This window comes from Rousettus aegyptiacus, unplaced genomic scaffold (assembly GCF_014176215.1).
Source record: "Rousettus aegyptiacus isolate mRouAeg1 unplaced genomic scaffold, mRouAeg1.p scaffold_m13_p_7, whole genome shotgun sequence".
Lineage (NCBI taxonomy): Eukaryota > Metazoa > Chordata > Mammalia > Chiroptera > Pteropodidae > Rousettus > Rousettus aegyptiacus.
In genome coordinates this window covers 30,627,809-30,653,194 of record NW_023416310.1, presented here as the reverse complement: position 1 = coordinate 30,653,194, position 25,386 = coordinate 30,627,809, and the positions used below count along the sequence as shown (strand labels likewise).

Below are 25,386 nucleotides of genomic sequence, written 5' to 3'. Positions count from 1 at the left end.
GTAATTAAATGAAATGTACAAAATCATATAAAATTACTGGATATTTTACAAATAATATTTCACCATGAATTTGTAAAGAAATAAATAATTTTGAGCAAATTCTTAAACTATATACCTCAATTACTACTTTCCATATGCAACTTGTTAATGAAAATCATGAAGCGGAGGCAAAATCTAGGCCCATTCCTGGCAAACGTAAAAAATATGACCTATTTCATACCCAATAGTAGAGCAGTTTGGGAATCATCTGTTAAAAAGATATTGTCACTATACTCTATTTAGATGTGACTTCATGTGGTTGACAGTGTATTTATACATAATATTATCACAAGAAGAGTCATTAGTTTTTATTCTAGTAGAAGGACAAAGAATTGGGAGGAAAAAAGTCAACATACATTGCGTTGAAGTAAGCACCCTCTGATTTCCCATTCATTAACCCAACAAAGAATAAAGTCTGTCCTTTGATTTTAAAATAACATCTTTCAGATTAAAAAAAAAAATGATTTCTGAACTAGAAGGCACCTGACATTCATAGGTTATGGAATTGTTTAACCTGATTCATGTGACTACCTTTGTTAAAGAATGACCACATCTTTTTACACCTATTTCTGCTGCGTACTCTATTTTCTCTTTGGTGGTGGTGGTAGAATACCTCTTTGTTATTTATTAGGAATGTATATTTCATGTCTTATTTTAACTGAGATTCATCAAAGATCTTCAAAAGTTATTGTTGACTTAAATCATGCCATATCAGTCCTATTAATTACTGTGTGAGTACTAATCAAAGGTATGAAGGAAAATTGTATGTATGTGTGTGTGTGTGTATACACACACACACATACACATATATATATTATATATATACACACCCATGTGTTTTTATGTACTCTTTTTTAAAGTCATTCAAAAAATATATGAAACTTTCAAAATTTTTCACCTGTTTTATTTAGACTTTTTCCTTCTATTACTAATAATAACTATGGTTGCCTATTTTGTGTCTTGGGACAGTTATTACTTAGCAAATAATGAGCTGACTGAATGCTCAAATCAAAAACAATCATTAAATAAATAAAATTATAATTTAAATATGCAATGCTTCCTTTGTACGGTACTGAGGGAAGCTTAGCCACATATGGCCTATTCTCTGGGCAGAAGCATTTGCTCTTTTTCCCTTATTAATGTTAAGCTGTGAGTATGAGATAATGGTGCCAAAAAAGCTATCAGAATTAAAAACAAGTTTTTCTTTATTACTTTATTCCACAGATATTTCATGGAAGGCTATGTGATAAGTATTGTGCAAGCACTGAGAATGCAATAAACACTATACAATACCTGACTTCATAGAACTTTATAGTTTAAAGGGAATACATTTTATTGAGTATGCAATAACAAGGCCAGTGCTTGTTTCTAAAGGGTGCTAGGAAAGCATATATTCAGGTAACCTAATCTAATTTGGGGACATCAGGGAAGACCTCCTGGGGAAATAATGCTCCTGCCAAGATGATTTCATCAAGGAGCCATGTTTGACTAATGCATGATGAGAATGGGAGTGGCAGTGAGAAAGTATTTCAAATAATGGAAGCTACAAATATTAAAGCCCAGAGGAAAAAAAAGAGCTTTAGAAGGATTGAAAGAATTCTCATCAAGATAGAAGAGTTGAGCTATGAGATGGGGCAGGGGAGGTAGGAAGATTCCTAATTGTGGAAGCTCATTTGGGGTTTGATATTTTAGCCTGAAGGTAATGGAAAGGGTTATGATAGACAAGTGTCATGATTAAACATTGGCTGACATGTAGAGCATCAGTGATATTTATTGCTAAGAGTATGCAGAGAGGTCTATTAATATACTGAAGTAGTAATTGAGCAAAAGGTGATTTGTGGTCTGGATTTGGGTGCTGTCTAAAGGAATAATGAATTATTCCTGATGATGGGAACAATCTAACATGAAAAACAGCGTGAAGAGCCACCTAATTATAAGGTCATCAGGCGAGGTAAAACAGTGTAAATTGAAATGGTGTTGATTGACCAAAAAAGTCCATACAGCTAAGGGTTTGTTTTTGAAAAATATTTCCTGTTTGCTTATCAAATTATGCACATAAACATGTTTATTACATCAATCACATATAAGCCAAGAACATATATTCATCCATAATCATATAGCCCTAAGATAATAAATATATATGTATACAAACACATAAAAAACACAAATTCTGCACAGTTTTTAAAAACAAACAAGCTTGGAATTTATATCCTTGTGGTTTTTTTTTTAATTATCAATATTCCAAAAACATATTCCCATAGGATAAAATACTATTTTATAACATTTCAGTGTTATATAATACAGAGAAATACATATAAATGTTTTTATTAAACTTCACATTTGGCTCTACTTTGATATTTACATTTTAAATTAAATAGTAATGTATGAAATATTTTCAATCATATATACATTGAGGTCAAATTCCTAAGGTCTAAATGACAGTTCTTTTCTATTTCTCTAAAAGTGTGTGACCAGTATTATAGTTGGCTTATTCTGAGAAGTATAGTGTATAATAACACTAGTGTCAAAAAGCACTTATTAATTATTCTAAATATGAGAAAAATGTATATCTATTATCTTCCCTAGCAAAATGCTGCAGTCTTTTCTTATGGACTTTACTACCATTTCGTGTTTCTTTCACTTTTAAGTCTTCATCTGAGCTATTGCCAGAATGTCTTAGCTCAAATTCCATGTTAGTTAATTTTCATGGAATAGAAAACTTCTTGCAATAAATGTGATTAAGCACTGAGTTGGCAGCCTAGATTCTTCCTAAGTGCTTCATAGATCAAGAAAACACTTATCTATTTGCAAGCATTATTCAAGGTCAATTTAAACTGTATTTCTATTAGAAAATTTTTTGTTCAGAAGCAAGGCTCAAATGTAGTTTAGATCTATAATTAGAGACCACTATTTGTGACTTGTATTTGTTCCGTAAGCTATCATGCCTTCTTTAGCATAGTTTAATATAAAAGCAGATATTTGAGTATATAAAAACATACATATAATTTTTTCCAAATTGTTATTCGCTTTAACATGTTAAGCTTTAAATGAAATGGAAGGACACTCAAAGTCACTTTTGTCAAAGCCTTTTCCTACAATAGCATGTTTGGATGATGCAAGATGTATTCTCTTGTGATGTCCAAGTGATTGATAAACCAATTTATATGGAATATACAAGAACTATTCAGACTCTGTTGTTTCCTTAAATGAGATGAATATGGATTCCTATTTTCTGAATAGGACATAAAGTATATTAGGACAATTTAGATACTTCAGTGTGCCAAAGACGGTATTAGTTTGGTGTTCATAAATTACTAATCTGGAATAAGAGGTTGAATGTATTTTGAAAACTTAAACCTGTTTCACCTGAACATGTTTAACTAGTTAATAAGAAACATCAAAAAGAAAAAACCCTGAGATCAATGGTCATTTTTTTGTAAAGCTATTATATGCTGTTTAAATTGGTTGTTCGGGTCTGTCTATAACATAAGTTTAATAACCTAGCTCAAATGCAGATTTCTAATTTTCAATTAACATAGGAATAATTTTGTTTGCTAAAATAAAATAAATGAATGAATGACAAGTCTGAAACATGAAATGTTCTAGGTAGAACTTTTTAAAATTCCAAATTTCAAAAAATCATGTGACAACTGTATAGCTCAAGCTTTAAGTATTAACTTTTAACCTTTGACCTTACAGATTTTAACCAATGAAATGTCTCTTTAAACTTTAAAGGAAACAATGATAACGAGCGCCTGGCGATTGCTAGACAGCGAATTCCATATCGACTTGGTCGAGTAGTTGATGAATGGCTACTCGACAAAGGTAAAAAACATTGATTAAAACTTCAAATAAAAAAATAATTTGAACATAACCAAGTAGTACTTCATTGTAACACTAATAAACATAAAAAATAAATTTTCCGTAAAACTAAATTAAAAACAAATTTAAAACAGTAAAATGTAGATAGCAATATTTGCATACCTTGTATAATAATTTCTATACATTTTTAGACGTACCAGCTGTTTAATAATCTTACCCTGTTAACTTAAGGTTAAAGGGACTGTTAAATATAATCCACTAACTCAATCTATGAAGGTACTCACAGCAAGCATTAACCCAAAATGATAAATCATTCATAGATTATATTACATTTCCAGCCTCTAAATTATTAACTAAAATATATGTAGTTTTGATATCTTTATTATGGTCCTGAAAAAAAAAAACTCTTGGTTTAAACTCTAGGCATCTTAAATAGTGGGCAATATGGATTGCCGGTCAAAATGAAGTCCCTTTAACGTTTGCAACCTTCTAAGAGCATTTGGGAACCAGCCCTAATTAAAACTGAACTTGAAGTTGTGTGCATGCTTTTTATGAGCAGAGAGCAATCTGCTAAAACTGGATACTCAATTTGATGATATTGGTACTGTTGCTGAGGATTGCTGTTTGATGGAAATGTGCCATAATTTCTCCATCGGTTTGTGTATCATTCCTGAAGCCGCTTTTTACATTTGAAGCTATTTTTTTTCATTCTGTTTTGTTTTTAAAGACTTGCTGAAAGCCAATCAGAAAAATATTTTTGATTTTTTTTTCTTTTTTTTTTTTTTTTTTTTTTTGGTCTCTCACATGCTCAGTGTAAACCATGCATTTCTTTTCAGTGTGATTGCCGGAAAAATAGAATAATTCAAATAACAATGGACTATTGCCTTTAAAAAAATAAAAATAAACATTTCTAAAGAATAGCATATAGATACCTGTAGCCATTAAGTGAATTGTGAAATTTTTAGCATAAATTTAAAATTAGGTATCACCTGCTATAGATTAGTTTCTGCCAGTGATAATTTTAGAATGACAAATACTTGAAATGGTAGATATATCACATTTTTAACTTAATAGTTTAGACTTAAGGGACCAAGAATATAAGATCTCAAGGTAAAAGGGAAAGGGATCCACTAAAAATTGGTTTACAATTCATATCTTTGATTGGTCTTTTAGCAAAAGTACTACATTACAATAAATTGAGAATTTGCAAGTATTTGCCAATGATTACGCATTTCATGGACACCTCATTTATCAGCAATGAATTATGAGTCAAATGCCTCTCTTATAGTTTATTGCTCTCATTATCCACCCCATGAAAGATCTGTTTTATCATCCTTTGTAGAATGTAGAGTTCACAATCAACATTTTTGCATGTATGTAATATTATTTTTACAGGGCGTCAGCTCACAATCTTCAATAGCCAAGCAACCATAATAATTGGCGGGAAAGAGCAGGGCCAGCCCTTCCAGGGCCAGCTCTCTGGGCTTTACTACAATGGCTTGAAAGTTCTGAATATGGCAGCCGAAAATGATGCCAACATCGCCATAGTGGGAAATGTGAGACTGGTTGGTGAAGTGCCTTCCTCTATGACAACTGAGTCGACAGCCACTGCCATGCAGTCAGAGATGTCCACGTCAATTATGGAGACCACCACGACCCTGGCTACTAGCACAGCCAGAAGAGGAAAGCCACCTACGAAAGAACCCATTAGCCAGGTGAGTGTGCGGATTTCATTCCTTCCTTTTGGATCGGTGATTATGAAAGAGGACTTTTCTCCATTAGGTGTCTTTTCTAAAATGGGATTGTTTCTGATCTCAGGCATTACAACTTCCTTTGAGACTCGTGTAAGATAATGCACTCAGTTTAAATATGAAATGTGTATATGCTGCCGATTTGAGATTTGTGGACTTTTATAAACTGCTTTACGTTGGTTTGTTCGGTACTTACTGATAGTCTTAATTCAATGTCTTGGTGTAGCCTAAGCTGAGAGGATTACCTTCTAATTACATAGGGTTTTCACTTTTTAAATTAAGTAAACAGGTAAATTAATGAAGTATTTGAAAGGCCTTGTTCATTCAAGCTCAGTGCTTCTTCAAAATAATTTTAAAATCATAAACACGAAATTGTCCGCAAAACTTCTATTGTATTTTGAAGTCTTAAAATTTGAATTGGTAAGCATGTAGCTCTCATGGTGAATGATAGGTTTACTCTTTTACTGTCTATAAGAACAATACAGAGTTCATTTACCTGAGGGCAAAGGCCCGAAATATGATTCTTAAAACTGTCTTGGGCTAACTTATTTTTTGTGATGTGTGCCTAACTGCCCTATTCAGAATTCACTAGGTGAAGTGAATTCATTTAGAATCCACTTCAATGAGCTTAACTATTCAATATTATGTCTACAATTTTCGAAAAGCAGAATTTTAAATATCAAATTTGTACAACTTGAAAGTATTAATTCAATCAAGGTATGCTTATGGATTGCCTACTGTGTATCAAACATTGGTTTAGATATTGCAGAGCAAGAAAAAAATTCACCTCATAGAGCTTACATTTTATGAAATGCTATCAGAATGCTGCTGAAATGCTATTACATGCTATTCGGCCCCTATTGACATTTATAGCTTTTGTGTATATGTCGTTGTTAATTCTTTCAGAATTGTGTGTTCTCCTTGATCCAAAATTGAATGTTTCCTTTTGTTTTGTTTCTAATAGTGATTTTATTCAGTAGGTACCATATAAAACTTTTCAAAATATATTATTATTACTTTCCTAGAAAATTCTAATGAAGCAAGAATGACAAGAATTAATTTTAATCGTTTTTATTGCACATATTTGAAACAGATTGTCACTTGTTTGAAACAAGTATCAGATTTAGAAAGAGAGCAAAAGAAGGTAAATTCTGTTGTATCAGCACCATATCTACTAATTAACATCTTTTCTAGAGAAAGAAGAAAATTTCTAACTTTTACTTTGAATAGAAAGGGGTAGGTGGGAACAGAATAGAGGAAGAAAAAATGTCCTAGGTGAAGAGAGATGATAAAAAAAATTATAAATTCTAAATGCTACATATTCTTCTCTCTACCTCTGGCCGCAAAATAAAATGAACAGTCTTACATGATGTTTATCAATATATATTTATTGATCACTCTGCATGTTCCATACATTGTTTTGTCACTGGGGATGCATTAGCAACACCAAACAAAAACCCCTGCTTTTATGAAATATACATTTTAGTAAGAAGGCATGCTTAGAGAATAATCATTTTGTTGATTATCTTGTTTGGGTTTATAAGATTGTTGATAACACAGTCCCTTAGATAACAACTTGTGACATTAGACAGATTTCTGCACGCCCAACAGTCCCATTTGCTATCCTTTGCTTCTGCTTCATTGACGATTAGTTATTATGATTGTTGTTTATGGTCTTTTTAACAATAAGCAAGGTGAGGTGAATTAGATACAGTAAAAATGAAACACAAAGCAACAGGTAGACTATTTCCTTTATATAAAATAATTCATAATAGAACATTCTAGGATATTCAGAGTTGGAAATGTTCCCATGAATAAAATTTGAAAGAGCCACATATATTTCTTAGTAGTCTTGTTTTATCATTAGAGGTTACAGTTACCGAAGTTCCTAAGTAAGCTAGACATATCACTAAGGGCAAAATGATCATCCTTGTTTTTATCAGTAACTGATATATATTAAGAAATTATGTTTCTTGAGGAAATGTGTAAAATAGCGATTTCATTTGCAAGCTAAACAACAAATGGACGAATAAAATTTGTTATAATAATTAATGTAAAAGGAAACAGTTAACTGCCCATTAATTACAAGCGAAGAGTACCTTTTATTATTAAGCTATTATGTGTTTAAAGACAGCAGTGTTTTATACCAGTATATGATCAAATCAATTAGTAATTACTTGGTCCATTTGAGGAGGTACTGAATTAAGTGAAAGATCACTAGGTTCATTAAAAAATAGATGTTAAATTTTTAGATTTTTTTTAACAGAACAAATACAGCAATTATATAATTTGGATTAATATGTTACAAATATTCAATTACGACAACAATGTCTTAATGTTGGACTAAGGGTTTTAAAATTCTCTTTTATAATGACATGTATGTAATTACAGGTAATGTATGTATGTAGGGGGCAGGGAACTAGTAGGGAAGAAAGGAAGGTTTTTTTTTTTTTAATTTTTGAGTAACATAATTTGTTGCAAATGTTCTTTACCTCAGAGTTTATTTTTACATTGCCCTCTACAAAGATATAATTGATATATGTAGATTTAAAGTCTTTATTAGAATTGTCAGAGTCTTGGAAATTTACATATGAGATTAATTTGTAATACTAATTATAAGACTGTAACCTTTGACCCATTTTTGCAGGTTGGATAAATCATCTACCTTTAAACTCTGTAGTGGCTATATCTTCCTGCTTTTATTAACTGCTTTTCTAAATTGTGTACCAGGAAGGGTTTTTTTTTTTATTTTTCAAAAACTGTACTAGACTGTTTTCTCAATCAAAGTATATCTTCCTCAATGACAACACCAAGCCAGTTTGGCTACAATGACAGTGTACCTTGGGGTGATTGAATGTTTTAGAACTATGGAAATAGATTTTTGGTCAAGCAGGACTAAGTTGGATTCATTTCAGATATATGAGATGAGGTTTGTTCAGCCATCCAGCAAGGCAAGTAGTAGGGGAGAAATATATTTTCCGTTTTCATAGTTACAGAATATAAAAGAGTATTCATCAATATATTATCACACAAGATCTTGTTTACATTGCTACTTAAAAGTAAACATGCTTTAAAAAGAAAAAAAGTTTTTTTTCTCTGATTGATTATCAATTTTCAGACTGATGTTTACTCTAGAAAGACATGATTTATATCACAAATTAATGGGTACATTTACCAACCCTTGCGATTAAGTGGCTTTTTTAAAAACTGACTATAACAATATTAATACCTTTTATATGGATTTCATAAAGTTCATAAAATTTGTTTTACTTAAAAAATATTTAATATTCGTGTTTCCATAAGACCCACCCATCTCCAAAAAAGAAAGAAACTTTCTATAAGGCTAATCTTAGAAAGCAAATATTTGCAAATAATTGATAGTATAAAGTTCTTCAGGATGTTAAAAGCTTCTTGGAGATGGGGGCAGAGATATCATGTAAGATTTTGACTGCTAAATGTTCCCTTGTCTTATGAATAATCTGGCAACGTTTTGCAGATTTTTTGTGACTTTACATAAATTAGTAAGAAGTAAGCCAACAGCAAAGTAACATTCACTCCCATCGGTTGCCAGTGTATAGAGAAAGGGAAATGAAGCTGTGCTGTTTAAGACTAAAATTGTGACATTTCCTCCAATCTATGCTTTGTATCACATTTTGTGATTTTTTTGGCTCTTTCTTTCAAGAGTATTTTACAAGCAATATACATACTGTAGAAAATACAGATCCATAGCAATGCCTTTTACTTTGAGTGAGTGCATAGTGAATCAAGAGACCTGGTTTCCTCTTTCAGCACAACCACTTTCTCATTGTATAACTTGGACGGGTTGATTAACTTCACTGTACTTTGGTCTGCTACCTCTCTAAAATTTGTAGATTGAATCAGGAATTTCTTGAATTGTACTGAGTTCTAAAATTTCATTCACTCTAGCAATGATGCTCTGAATTAGGTCTTCTAATGATTATTTACCAAATCATGCTTCCATCCTTGACTTTTATACAGGGTGGCCATGCATCTCAGTTGGCCTGTACAGTCCTTGTGTATACCTTATGTCCCAATGTATTTATTAATAGTATCACTTTTTGACTCTCAAAAGCATCTCATTTTGGTTTATAAATGCCTATTATATTACACTCTACTTGTAGAGCAGATATAAAATCTATCTTTGCAGCAAATCATACTTCATAAGATTAGTAAATAATGAAGTCTTGTTCCAAGCAGAAACTGGCTCTGATCTCTTTACCTTGTTTAAAGAATTTATAACCTCTTTCATCTCATTTCAAAAATCTTGAAAAAGGAGAGAAAAGATGGCTTTGAGAGAGTCTGGTGTTTGACAGGAGAAACGGTGTTGCAACTGTTAGTAAGAAATTAAATTATGGAGTACAGCAGAATCAGTGAATATGAGTGAAATATATTGGAATAAGTCTATGGTTCCAGGTAAGCTTTTTCCAGATTGGAGTTACCAAACCTACTCAAGAAAAGAAATTACTGAGGATTTAAAAACATTGCTCGGTTGTCAAAGGCATGCATGTATGTATGTATGTACGTATGTGTGTATTTCACATATGCAATGTCCTATAGAAGTCAATGGCATTTTATTCCCATGGAATATTCCAAAAAGAAATCCAACTAGCATTCAAGCAAGAAACAAGTATTTGAATATATTGGATACTGCTATCACTTCCTGGAAGATTTGGATATACTCATAAAAAATTTAGATTACTTGTTTGAAAAATGTAAGCAGAGTGTACACATATTCCCATTAAAAATCTTTAAAACTAACAAAATACATTTTGTAACTTCAAAGAACTAAATTTTATTTTATTAAAAATGTTAATTAACCTTAGCTGTGGCCTATTTATCAAAAAATAATTGCATTATTTATAATTATGTATATTCCTGATAACCACTCTGCATTTTAAAATACTAATGACATGAATAATTAATTTTATTTTCCCTAGTCCAGTCATTCTGCCGAATTCACTTAATGTACATTTTTTCAGCAAATTTCAGTGCATTTTGGAAAGAAAAAGACGTGGGCATAAATTTTTAAATATATACAAAGGCATATTCTCCTGAATATGTGCTCGGTAAGAGATATGTAATTCATTGTAATTTTAAGTGTTAGGTAAGCAACCCTATTCAGAGGATGTTTCCCTCTCATTGCTGGTAAGCTGAAAGGCCCAAAACTATACATTTTAGAGAATTTATTTTATGAAAATTCTTCTGCTTAGTGCATTTTCTTTGTGGTCTGGAGGTTTCACTGGATGAGAAAAGTGCTTTGTTGATGGATACAACCTTCATTTTGAGATGTCTTCAGACAAGGCTGATTTATAGAAATAAATCTATCCATTTATCTATCCCATTCATCCATCCATCCATTCACCTAACACATATTTGCTGAGCACTTACTGTATAACAGTCAATATTCCAGTCACTGGAAATATAGCATTGAAAAAAATTAAACTTTTTCGCGTAAAGCTAACATTCCAGTTGGGAAGATGAACAATAAGCATCAAAACAAAGAACATACTTGGGATGTCAAGGAAAAAAGTAGAGAGGAGAGGGAATGCTTGTGAGAGGGGGTGAACATGAAATGGGAATCCTTTTTGAATAAACATGCGTAAATAGTTATATAGGCATAGAATATAATAGAACATTGGCATATTAAAATTCAGACTTATTCTGTGATCCAGCAGGATCATACCCTGTATGGACAGTGACAGTGGCAACTATCTGCTATATCAGGGAACTAGAAGGCAGGGAAAAGAACAGAAGTGACACCAAAATTGATTGATTTTAATGAGGGACACATTCAATGTGGAACCAGGGCCTGGTCTGGATTAGTGGAGGTTAGGTTTTTCCCAGGAAGGCAAACAGAGACCAGTTGGAGTCCATAGGGTGTGCTGCATGGCTTCAAGTATGTGGTAACAGTAAGTGTGGGTCCTGATGGAGGAGCAGGGTGAGCATGAGCTAGATGCACTAGACATCAGGGGAAGCTCAGAGAGTGGTGTGGCATCAGGCCCCAGGAACTGTGTGAAGACCATTCCTTCCAGAGGAAGCCCCATCTCTCAGAATCTTGAGAGTTCTACGGGCCAGCAGAGAAACACCTGAGTGCCCTGGGTCCCAGACTCATTTGTAAGGATTTTAGCTCATGCCACCTATCAAGGAAACCCCAATCCTTGTTGACCCCTTCCCTCCACCCTAATACATAGTCACAGTGAAGAGACACTTAACCCCAGGGATCCAGAGCAGGAGTGAACTGCACATGCCCTGCCCTATATGGTCCTGTGGATGCAATACACTAATAAGTGTCTCGTTTATGTAATCAGAAGTGTAATCAAATTCTAGGGCACATATATGTGTGAGAAAGATGAGGACTCAGAAAGTACAGCTTGTTATTATTATTCTTATTCTCCACATGACAAAATTTAGGCATAGAGAAATCAAACTTATCCAAGGCTGTGCTTCTTTTCAGGGCACTTTGGGGTGACCTTGTCCTCATCACTTTTTGGATTGTCATATTCTTAATCGGTTCAATGTGATCTCCACCCAGGTGTCAGATAGCTCTTTCAAAAATGCAAATATGGTCATGTCATGCCCTTTCTTAATACATCCAGGTCTTTAGGCTAAAGGACAGCTTCCTTGGATGATCATCTGGGTCCATCTTTCACAGCTGGACTTCCACCTGCCTCACTAAAAGGTTTTTCTCCCCTGCCTTCCATATATTTTCCCCCTGTCCGATTAACTACTCCCAGCGCCCTCTAGAGGTCATGCCATTTCACGCCTGCGTTTTCTGTTCTTTCATACTCCTCCCAGATAATCCCTCCTAAGCTGATTCTGCGTTCTGGGAGCTGACAGTCTGAGGAGGCAACACTGGCATGGGGTGTTAGAGGGCAGTGTTACATAGTAGTCAAGGGCATCGATTCCAGAAGTCAGAATTCATACCTCTGTCATAGCCTTACTTTCTCCACATGCTGGCTGTGTGACCCTGGGCAAGTAATTTTGCTTCTCAATACCTGTTTCCCACTTATAAAATGGGGTATTATGACTTAATAAGCTTACTGTGAGCATTAAATGAGTCAGTATACCCTGTAAACTATATAAAATTACTGCTATTCGACGTTTTTTTATTACCAAAAAAATAGAAATTTCTTATGGTTCATCCTAAAATATAAAGAAAGAAAGAAATGTAACCATGATACAAATACTGGTTATGTGTGAAAAGTGTGCCTCAAGTAAAGAGTATAAATTAAACCATCTTTCTTACCTCTTCTCTGTCCTTGAAGAAATAGCTCTAAATTTATGTTTCTAAATCACAGCATCAATTGTGTGGCATACGCGAAGCTGAATTCTCTATTGAATGAAGTGTTCGCCACAAGGAAGCTGCACTATTCCCCTAGAACATGCATGGCGGGGGGTGGGGGGCTGATGATTCATGGGGAGAGTTAACACTGGCATTTAGTGAGAAAGGACCATGAACACTAAATACACTGCACAATGAAGAACTGTCTACTGATCCCTGTACATGATGATATTTTATTCAACCTCCCACCACCAACAGCAACCTCAAATGACTGTTGCCTGAGCAGTTCAGAAATTTCCTGTGCCCATTTCCCAACTGTTTTCAAACAAGTTAATTCACAGTATGGTACTGAATCTTGCAAATATGATTTCTATAACTGTCCTTGATAATATATTTCATCAAGGAGCTTAAAATTTCATGATATACCCCTTTTTCAAGTTGTGTATTAAAAATATCAAGTACTTCCAGCTGTTAGTTGGACTAAATTGGGTTTGTGCGTCTTGTTGTAATTTCTTTTGCTGTAATCTTTATTAACATTGGAGAAATACAGCGACTTAACATTTTGTGTATATTTAATACGTGGCAATAATTTCAGTGAGTATTTTCTCAGAAAGGACCAGTGAGGTTGATACCTTATTATTTCTAGTCTCAGTTGTAGGACAAAGATATATTTCTAATTAAATAATTTGTTAATATCTAAGTAGCAAGAATATAGCCTTATTTTCTTAGTTTTGACCAGAACTCCAAAAAATATGTGCTGTAATATTTTTGTGAACTTCCAGTCTTCAAATACACAGGTATTATAATTTATTGATTTATTTATCTTTTACATGTAATAATCATCTTCTTTGAGGGGGAGGAGGAAGCAAATAAACTGAGTATAAAAAATAAGTAATTGTGTGTTTCTGAGTGTGTGTATTAGTGTTAACAATGTTTTTTCATTTATGATATATGTAAAACATTATACTTTGCTTAGTAAGCTAATAAGCTGATTAAATTTAAATCTTTATGATAATTTGTTAAACTTTTATTATCTAAAACAGTTTTTTTTTTTTATTTTTTGGCATCACTCAAAAGTTTCTTACAAAAAAAAAATATTAACATCATTAGGCTGAAAGCTTAAGAGAAGGATCCATCTGCCTTTATATGACACTTACCAAGTAGTTTTTACTGCATTTTCATCATCACTATTCTCTTTATATAAGATCTCAGGCAGACAAATAACACCAATGTTTTAGTGTTAACTAACATTTTCTCCAATAACCATTCTAAATTATAATTAAACAAAGCAAAATAAAGCACTGTGTATGTGTCTGTATATTTTATTTTTGACCATGTGTTCCCTATAAATACATAATCCTTTTACTTAACATTACACATTAGCAAATATCTTTCATATTCCTAACATAAAATGCCATTTTTAAGGTATTATATTCTTCAGAGGTAGGATGAGGTACCTAGTGGTTTAAAGTTTTATAATAACTGTTTCTTAGACATTTAGATTATTAGTGAATCCATACATAAAGTACAAATTGTCTTAAATCAGCAAGAGCAAAGCTTTTGTACATCACAGAAGTATAATCTATTATTACAAACATCGCTGACACAAATTGAAACTCAGAAACAAATTTAAAGGAAGGGAGATATTTTAGTCCCTTTTTGATAACAAGCATATTGAAGCAACACATTTATTATTTCACATGTCCTGAGTGTTGACAATGTGCTAGACACTACCCTGACTCTGAAATTACCCACTTTCTTTGGAAATCTTCTAAAATAGATGTTATTATCCAGTCTGTAGATTTGATAGGGTAGATGGTAGCCTCAGCCACTTTTGTCCCCTTTTAGTTTTCCTATCTTAATCAAGCAGAATATAGAGACTCCCATGAGAGACATGTGGAGGAAACTGAGTCATCTTCATCTTTATATGGAATAATGCTGTGCTTTTGAGGAAGCCCCAGTACTGTTTGTTACATGTCTGAGCATCTTTGTGGGACTATTGAATGGAATAAAATATGAGCCAACAATAATGGAAACTTTAAAACCATATTTATCTTGATGACAGATATTTGGGGTACTGTAACCTACACTTACATAAGCACAGGTCTTAGCATAGCATCTGGTACAGGCAATTTGAAATGAGAATTGAGTACAAAGAACTAGAGAAGTAACAGAAGAGATTAGAGGAACATGCCGGCATAACACTAATTAGATATAAAGACTTAAATGAAATTTGGGGGGTTGAGTGAATTCCTGATGATGGATAAATCTAGACAAAGCCTAGAAAATGTCAAAGGCATTTATTCTTGCTTGTGTGGGTTGTTTGAAAATATATTTAAATGGGTGGTACCTCAAATTACTAATAATAACATTAATTATAACCTACTCTTTTATACCGTTTCTAAGGCTAATAGCAGAATGCTGGCAAAAATCACTTTTATGCTTTGTTGTGTATATGTAAAACAAGTAGAGATAATTGTTAAATTATTTTCATTAAGATAATATAAGCATATGAAAACAATATGATTTAAAAGATGGTATGCATAAAGAACAGCAATCCCCCATCCATTTACTCTCCACTCCCAATTTTTTTTCCCCCAGAGATATCTTTTCAAAATTCTTTTGGTAATTAGTTTTATATTTGTAAATAATGTACTTATACTTCCATTCATTTATCCCTTTTGTATAATATGTATGCAACCACACAATCTCCGGTATAAAAATGAAAATCATCTCCTGGTCTTTATTCCTTCCTTTTCATTTTCTTTTTGTCGTCTGAATATGTTAATGGGGACTTACTCTAGTTATTTTTGTCACATTAAATGGTATATTTACAACTCTATTTCTCATTCTTTTAATTTACAATATCTTCTGAGTATCCACATAAGTAAGATGAAGATATTGTACTCCTACCAGTTCCTCTGGCTCCCATTTTTCCACATCTTACCATTTCATTATATGGCCAGGAATGTTAACTTTAACATTTTGTCTGGCATCTATAACTAAATCTCCCATATTTTAATCTATGAGGAATCTAAAATGGAAAAGCAATGAAGAGTATTTAGATTACCATCACTGTGTAAATATTGTCCATTGCTAGTCTCAGTTAATGTGTTAAGATTACATTTTGTTTGTTTGTTTGTTTTATGAGTTCAACAGAGTATTACTCAGACTGCTCAAAATGGAATTTTTCCAGGGTCAAAGTCAAATGGATTCCTTTCTATCCTATCAATTGCTTAAAATCAGGGCATTTTAGTTTGTGTCATATTTTGTCTACACTTGTCTTCCATAGCTTCATTTTTCCAGGAGTTCTTCACATCTTTTTTTCTTGTACTATTTCCCTTTTTTACTGTATCATCACTTTAACTTTTAAATCATACTTTCAGTTTTATCAAATCTTCCCTTTTCCCTTCTATCCATGCTTTCTGTTCTTGAGCACCAGTGTGTACTCTTTGTTCTGTGGTGTTGAAAGGAGACCCTGTTCAGGTTAAGAGTGGTCAAAGTGTGCAGAGTGGCAAACTTTTTTTTTTTAATATAATAGACTTGGAGAAGAATTTCTAATGCCAGAATGAAGAAAATATCCATAGGAAGAGCCTTATTTTTTCTTGGACAGTTTCTTTGCTTTTAAAAGAAGAACAATCTGGATTTTTTTCATTAGTTTGTTTTCGCCATGAGATAAGAAAAGTTATTCTGTTCTACATTTTAGGTGGTTATGTTATCTATTGCTATGTGACAAATTTTCTGCAAAATTAACAACTTAAAATAACAGTTATCATCTTATAGTTTGTGTGGATTAGGTGAATCTAGGTGAAGCTTAGCTGGGTGCCTTTGGCTCAAGGTCTCACATGAAGCTGGAATCAAGCTAGGCTGTAGTCTCATCTGAAGATTTGAGTGGAGAGTGGGAATCCACTTTCTGGTTCACTTAAATGATTGTTGGCAGGCTTATTCTCTCACATGTGGGCACAGGACTGCCTCATCAGTGCTGGCGGATGGCTTCCCCCAGGACATGTGATTGGAGGTAGAGTGTGGGGCATGGGTAAGGATAAGGAGAGAGTGTATTTAGGATTAAAGCCATAGACTTTTTATAACCTGATCTTGCAAGTGACATTCCATCATGGTTGCTGTTAGTCTCCCCACACTCAAGGGGAGACATTAGACAAGGGCATGAATGCCAGGAAATGAGAATCTCTGGGACCATTTTAGAGGCCCTCACAATGTTATAGAGTAGGAAAACCAAGTGATATAACTTCTTTGTATATTTTCTGCTAATCTCCTTCCAGTTCTCCTTCAGATTGGTGCCTGCTGACTCTTTATCCTCTGTATCTCTGCATCATATTCTAAGCTGTGTCTCTTTTTTTCCTACTTCATTTATTTTCTTTCTTACACTGTAGTCTTCCACTAGAAATTGTTTTGGAAATTTCTTGCTTTTGCTGACTGCATACTTTTTCACTGTCAAGGATCTACAACCTAGTTTTAGCTTCTAGTTTTTATTTTTGTGGTGCCTCAGGATGGAAGGACATGAAATCATCTATATTCTTCCCCAACTTGAACTGCATATTAGGATTACAACTATGACTGGAGAAATGTAGATGGTTTGGTACTGCTTTTAGTCACTATGCTGAAAAGAATGCCTTTTGCATACCAAGTAACTTATTTTCACATTCAGATGACAGATGAGAAGTCTCCTCTTTGCCCACAGTTAACCTTGTTTTTAACTTTTAACAGATTCTGAAATATAAAGAAATCAATACATGGCTCTTAACCATTTCTGAAGTCTGAGCTTCCTCATATTTGGCCTTATTAGCTTAATCAGCTTGAGCAGTCTACTTGCTTAGGTATTTGAGTACAGTATTGCACTTATACAACCCCAAAGAATCTTCTAATTTTCCCAGTTTGACCAAGTGTAGCAGTAATCATTTGTATTCAAAGAACAATCACAAAAATTCTAAATGATTCTGTGGTTGATAAAGCCTGAGTCCTTTTGCATTATTTTATTGTCATTCATTTCTGATGATTGGAAGTAGATGATGTGGTGAGCCAGCAAAATAGCCTTCAGTCTGTCTAATATCTTATTTTAATGAAATCTTACTAGGGAATGGCCTTATATTTATCACTTCATGACCCACTATTTATCAATGGAGAAAGCCAAAATGGAAAGTCAGGTATAGTTTTGTCCTGGTATTCCATTTCAATTTGTTCCAGAGAGTAAGGAACAGAAATATTACAGAGATATTAGAGTAGTGTTGGAAGGAGAGGAAGATTTTTGTTATTGGCTATATGCTAACATTCAGTCTTTTTCACTTTGACTTTAAAAACACATGCACATTAATTCCAATGATAATTAAAGCAAAATTACTACTTGCTTTGCTAAAAAGGAACTCAAAAACTAACACAAATAAAAAGCAAGGAAAAAAACATTTTACATTTAAACCTAACCATATATGACATTTAATAGCTTTATGTAGTTATCATTACCAATTTTTTATCATTTCCAAATTAACTTCATCTCTACTCAAAGATAGATATTTATTTAAGTTGGATTAAAATAAATTTTGTTTTTTCTTTCTTTTTTTTAAATTTCCAGGCCTACTTTGTATATTAATTATTTTTTTGCTGTGTTGTAAACTACCCCCAAACTTAATCTCAAAACAGTAACCATTTATTTAGCTCATCGTTCTGTGGTTCTGTAGTTTGCACTGGGCTCACCTGTGGGTGATTTTTCTGATCTGGGTAGCATCTGGCTGATCTCAGTTGGTCTAGTTCCTATGTTGATGATCAGCTGACAGACAGGCTAGGGAATGGCTGATCTAAGATGTGTCAGTTGGGACTGCTTATCTATGCTTCACATGTGTCTCATCACCCATCTTAATATGTAGTTCCACCAGTTAGGGTGGCACTGTGCAAAACCTCTGAAGGCAGGGATTCAGAGCTTGCCTAACATTGCTTCTGCTGCATTTGTAAAGCAAGTGACAAGGTCAGCCAGGATTCAAGGAGAGGAATTGTTGCCACATTTGTAATTTGTCATAACTTAAGGAGTGCGAACCACATTAATATTTATACTGCAGCCTAGCAATTGATAAAATCATGTTGTCACATGATTAGCTTTGTGTCATATTATTTTTATTTTTATATTTCAATTAGAGTTGCCATTCAATATTATTTTATATTAATTTCAAGTGTACATAATAGTAGTTAGGCATTTATATAATTTAGTCTGGTACCCACCTGGCACTATACATAATTATTAAAATATTATTGGCTATTTTCCCTGTGCTATACTTTACATCCCCATGACTCTTTTGTAACTACCAATTGTCACCTTTCTCCCCCCAGTCCTCCAACCTACCCTCCGATCTGGCAGTCACCAGTTTGTTCTCTATGAGTCTGTTTTCACTTTGTTTGTTTGTTTTCTTCCTTAGATTCCATATATAAGTGAAATTATATGGTATTTGTCTTCCTTATATCTGACTTATTTCACATAGCATAATACCTTGTAGGTCCATTCATGTCATGGCCAATGGTAAGATTTCTATTTTTTATGACTGAGTAATATTCCATTGTATCTATGTAACATTCCTTTATCCAGTCATCTGCTGATGGGCACTTAGGTTGCTTCCATATCTTAGGTATTGTGAATAGTGCTGCAGTGATCATAGAGGTACATAAATCTTTACAAATTAGTGTTTTAGTCTTCTTTGGATAAATAACCAGGAGTGTAATTGCTGGGTCAAAAGCAGTTCTATTTTTAATTTTTTGAGAAATCTCCAAACTATTTTCTCAAGTGACTGTACCAATTTGCAATCCCATTAACAGTGTTATGAGGGTTCCTTTTTTTCCTCATCCTCGCTTGTTGTTTGTTGATTTATTGATAATAGCTATTCTGACTGGTGTGAAGTGATATCTTATTTTGGTTTTAATTTTTATTTCTCTGATGATTAGTGACCTAGAGCATCTTTTCATGTCTGTCGTCCATTTGTATGTCCTCTTTAGAGAAATACTTATTCAGGTCTTCTGCCTATTTTTTTAAATGAATTATTTTGTTTTTGTTGAGTGTGTGAGTAGTTTACAGATTTTAGATATTAACCCCTTATCAGATGTATCATAGGCAGATATCTCCCATTCAGTAGGTTGTATTTTCATTTTGTTGATGGTTTCCTTTGCTGTACAAAAACTGTTTAGTTTGATGTAGTCCCATTTGCTTGTTTTTCCTTTTGCTTCCTTTTCCTGAAGAGCCATATCAGGAAGAAGAAAAAAAATGACAAATAGTAATATCAAGGAGTTTACTGCCTGTGTTTCCTTCTAGGAGTTTTACAGTTTCCCTAGTGGTTAATTATGTCACATACATGTTTAATGGCTGAGAAGTATAATGAAGACCAAAAAAAATGTATATTCAGAGTTATCAAAATCTGAACATTTTGGATTAACAATAGTAATACTGGCTGTATCCATTTTATCCACTCTCTTCTGAAGATAGTCTCCTAGATAAAGGTTGTCTTATCCATTCCTTCCTGGGCACCTGCAGTTTTGCAACAGCTAATTTGTTTTTGTTCTGTGGACAGCAAGTGCTGTAGTGAGCTTTCTCCCATTTCTTCTCTAGAGTTATTCAGCATTATCTTTGATGATCTAAGATCAGAACTTCAGAGATCACTCTACTACAAAGTACATGAATCTCTTTTGAGGTACAGTACATATATATTTACACACATACATATTTTTCACTTTCGATTTAATAAGCTTGTCATAGGCACTGTTTCTGTGCCTCCTTTATACATAAACCCGCTCACCTACACATTTTCCTCAATTTTATATTTTGGGTTATTTTTCTCTTAAAATATGTTTTGCAGTTTTCATAATTTTTATTTTTTATTAAGTTCTTTCATTCACTACATAGGCTAAAGAAATGTAAAAACTCAAAGTCATTTTTTTTTCCTCCCTGAAAATAAAAATATTACACTGCAATCTGTCTCCAGCATTTTTCTTTTAATTCACCTTGACATTCCTATAAAATCTGATTTAATTTCTGGCAGAAATTAAGAGGAATTTTGTTTTATTTTTTTCTCAAACTAAAAACATTTTAAGGAACAAAAAGAAACCTTCTCTCTCAGTAAGTGTGTAGAGATTGTAAAACTCTACATTGAAAGGAAAATATAGGTAGTTAGAATTAGAAAATATATTCGTTGATTAGTGAATTCATATGTTGAAAGCCCAAAGTGATAGAATTAATAGGTGGGGCCTTTGGGAGGTAATTAGGATTAGATGAGGTCATGAGGGTGGAACCCCCATGAATGACATAAGTGCCCATATAAGAGTCACAAGGGAGCCTGCTTCCCTAGTCTATCCACCACCATGGCAGGATATGTTGAAAGGTCAGCAATCTGTAGTCTACAGTCTGGAAGAGGGCTCTCACCAGAACTTGACCACGATGGCACTCCAATCTTAGAATGCCAGCCTCCAGAACTGTGCGAAATAAATTTCTGTTCTTTCTAAACAGTCTGAATAAGACAATATGATATCTTGATTCAGGTGGCATGAACTCCTCCAACAGCAGAACACTGATGCTCAATAGCAGATACCAGGGAAAATCTCACAAAGTTAAAAGGATGTGATGGGGAAATTATCTAAACTTTTGATTTAACTTCCCCTATTGTAACCTCTCTTATTGCAAATAACCAAGTTACATTGACATTTCTTCCTGAGATGTGCAGTCAGTAAAATGTTCTCATTTTAACGTCACATGTTGTATGATGGAAAATGGAAGAATGAAATATAAGAAGGGCATACGACTTTAACAGAAATAGAACCAAGCTTCTATTCAAGTTTAAAATAATGAACTATAGTTTTGAATTACATTCTAATGCAGGCCAGTCACATCTGCTAAAATCTGTTCATTTATTTGACTATTTATAAATTATCCAAGTGGACTTTAGAATAGCAGTATTCAGGTATTCAGGTAAATCAACATGGAAAATACATTTTTTAGAAAGAGAATTGAATGGTGTAAAAATAGTTAAAGTACAGATCTATATGCGTATGAGCAATACACATAACCACATTCAAATATTGACATTATTTCATTTATTTACTAAGTAAATAAATGTTTGTGAAACACCTCCTATAGAAAGGGCACTATTCTAGGCAGTGTGAAAACAGCAGTGCACACAATGGATTTAAAACCATGCTCTCACGTTGCTTAAATTTTAGTGAGCAGAGAAAAATATAAAGAAAATGTGTAGGGAAATTATAGTACCTATTAGATAATGGCAAATGCTCTAAAGAAGAATATTTTTTAAAAACTAGGTAGTGATTTCCTTTAAAAATAAAAAAAACATAAAAGGTTTTCATTTGACAGGCTTAGTTGCCATCAAATGTTCATTTAAAATATCTAATATTAGATGACGTTTTTACTGAATCACATATTTCCAATTGTGAATTCTTCACCTATGACTACATAGAACCTCCCTGGTAGCTCCACACATTGTCTGTTCCACCCAATATTTGTTTTTTGGCCCATAGTCCTTTGTTAATATGAATAAAAGCACTACCTGTCTCCTCAGGAAACTATATGCGCACAGAACAGTTCGCATTCAATTTGAGTGTTTTAGAAATCTGAACTTGATCCCTGGAACCCAGTTAGAAAAGTCTGAAGTCACTTTAAAGTTACATCTACTAAAATCAGAGACTACTATAGAAATAAATGACTTTGCATGAGGCAAAACTCGGTCAATTGAGGAACAGCTCAGCCTTTCTGTAATGATGATTATAACAAAATTTCACTAAGAATTTGTGACTCCAATCTGTAGTAGCCTGCTCTAGTGGCTACAACAAAATACCACAAACCGAGTGGCTTAAACTACAGAAATTAATGTTGAGGCTAGGCAGTCCAAGATTATGGAGATTATGGTTAATTTGGTTTCTGGTGAGAACCATCTTGGTTTGTGCGTGGCTGCCTTCTCACTGTCTTCGCGTGGCCTTTCCTAGGTGCATGCATGTGCTGAGAGCGCTCTCTCCTGCTTTTCTTATAAGGCCAACAGTCTTACAGGATTAGGCCTCCACCTCTACGACTTCACTTAACCTTAACCACCTCTTAAAGTCCCTATCTCCAAATACAGTCACATCATGAGTGGGATAGGGTTTTAACTTAGGAATTTTGGATAAACACAAGTCCATAGCACACTTTAAACTTGAAACAGACTTAAGCTTTCAAATTGAAAGCTTAGTATACAAGGCTAGAATCTACAAATTCAACCTAAATGACCTAACCATACTTCCTTTGTAAAATCTCTAAAACTAAATTTTCTTTTTATTCCTCCCACCATCACACTACTTTGAGTGCTGGCAAAGCAATCCACCAACTGGTCTTCTTGTCCCTAATCAATCTTAAGTACTGCCACCTAATTAATCCTAGTAGTATCACAATGGAGAAAGATTCAGGTCAAATTTCCTATCCTCCAGGATAGCTAAAGAAAATCTTAATTCTAATATGTGTAGAGAATGAACAAGATAATATTTGTTACAAGTGAAATAAAAGATATATTTCATCAGACTTTCAGCATATTTAGAAATAATACTCTTTCTAACAATAATGGCTGGCTTGTCACAGTGAATAGTGTATTTATCATTTTTATTATTCTCCAAAATGGATTTTCAAGTTGAATGGTAGATATTATATCTTTTTAAAGCCCTATATTGAATTATTTTTAACACAGTCCATCTGTAATATAGGATGATATATTCACTCTTTTTAAAATTGTGTAGGGGGCAATTGCATCTTTTATTTTACTAGAATTAGTACATTGCCAAGGAAGGCTAGAGACATTTATTAGGAACTAGCAAGACCAGGAGACGTGTTCTCCAATAAGAATGCTTCATCTGTAAGTAGTGAATTAAGGGCTGGGAACTAGATTTATCTTTCAAAACTTCTCATTAAAAGGACTAAATTTCCAAACAATCTTAAGATAATGCAGACATGAAAATGTTTTGAGACACATATCTAGTACTTAATAGCACTTGGTCATTTTATATGATGTATTTGGATGAGACAAATTGCATTGCTCTTCTTGGGCATTGTTATTTTCCAAGTGCACAATTAGATATATAGAAGAGCAAGTGATTAGTCTCTAACTGGAGAATCAGCAAAATTATAGTTATTCACTTTTTTCATTCTTATCAAGCTGAAAGTTTTCTAAATTCTATATTTTGTGGATGCCTATGTTACTGTACTTTAACTAAAAAAAGAAGTAAATCAAAAATAATTTATACTGATAGATTGTAAATTATAATTAAGGATATCGGTAAGAGAAAAAGAAAAATATTCCACTAGTAATGAGAAGGGTAATTTAGAGAAGTAGTTATTTGGGATATCCCTTTGGATTCCTTTTGTAACTCATTATCCTTGATTAAAAATATGTTAAACTCTTCAAAAATACATCAAGATTAATAGTGTAATAAGTTGAGCTTGGGCAGAAGATTTTATCTAAGTATGTTGGTTCCCTTACAGATATATGAAACTTTCTACTTTAGTCAGAGAGATGCATGTTAATACCTGCTTAACAGTCATTGGGATGTTGGATTTATGTAACTTTGCAGTTGCTTAGTAGAAAAGATATGCTTTACATATTGGCCTATATGCTACATCCCAAAGAGTTCTTTATAAAATAGTTTCACTGTTGGTAGTATTTTAAAATTATGAGCCAGGAACTTCTTTTTCTTCCTTTCCATGCCTCCATCTGCAAAGAATTAACTGTGATTAATTTCTTAGAAATACATACAAGACCTTAGCACCTTGCCATTTCTAATGTTAGCGCAGGGTTTGGAGATTCAAAACCTTAAAAGACAGTGCTCTTTAAGTAACTGTTGAAATACTTAATAATTGAGACATGCCATAACTAGTTACTACTAATAAAATGTATACAACTTTTTATTCTAAGCTATATATACTTCCAAACTAACACCTAAGCTATATTTTATGACATATCTCAAGTTGTATATTATTTGTCAATGTTTACTGTCAAAGTGAAAAATCATACCAAGGTTTAACAGGAAGACTGTATTCAATACTATTGCAATATGGCAGAGAGACAATTCAACTCCACTGAAACAAAGAACTGGAGAGTTTTTGAGAGATGAGGTCAGGAATCACAGGCCTCTTGTGTTTAACCGGCCTTACTCAAAGGCAAAGTAAAACTTTTTATTTTGTCATAAAACAGAAGGTAGTTTTACAATTTGAAATAGAATGTTCACCTAAGATAGACTCCTATCTTCCCACAAACACTTGGAGATAGGGATACCATTCTTGATAATTACATTTCAAAAGGACAGTTCTGAGTCATTGAAAAAGACATTGAAGGTCATAAAACTGGCAAGACATTTTTAAGGAGATTTATACACATTTCAAAAGGGGCAGAGAAAAAAATTGTAATTACAGGTTTTCTTAAGAAAATGTCCTAAGAAAGAGAAGTCTGGCCTACAATC

General features: G+C 33.3%; 1 protein-coding gene across 34 annotated transcripts in view; it reads left to right on the top strand.

Annotated features, from left to right (window-relative positions):
- The window catches only part of NRXN1 (neurexin 1), a 1,005,516-nt gene that overhangs the window by 877,820 nt on the left and 102,310 nt on the right, over window positions 1-25,386 (top strand). For 23 of the 34 annotated variants that reach the window (XM_036224882.1, XM_036224875.1, XM_036224864.1 and 20 more), the window contains 2 exons: window positions 3,775-3,864; window positions 5,257-5,576. In XM_036224882.1, the coding sequence (XP_036080775.1) occupies window positions 3,775-3,864; window positions 5,257-5,576 (410 nt within the window). The remainder of the gene's footprint in view (window positions 1-3,774; window positions 3,865-5,256; window positions 5,577-25,386) is intronic. The other 11 variants (XM_036224890.1, XM_036224889.1, XM_036224888.1 and 8 more) reach the window with 1 other exon arrangement.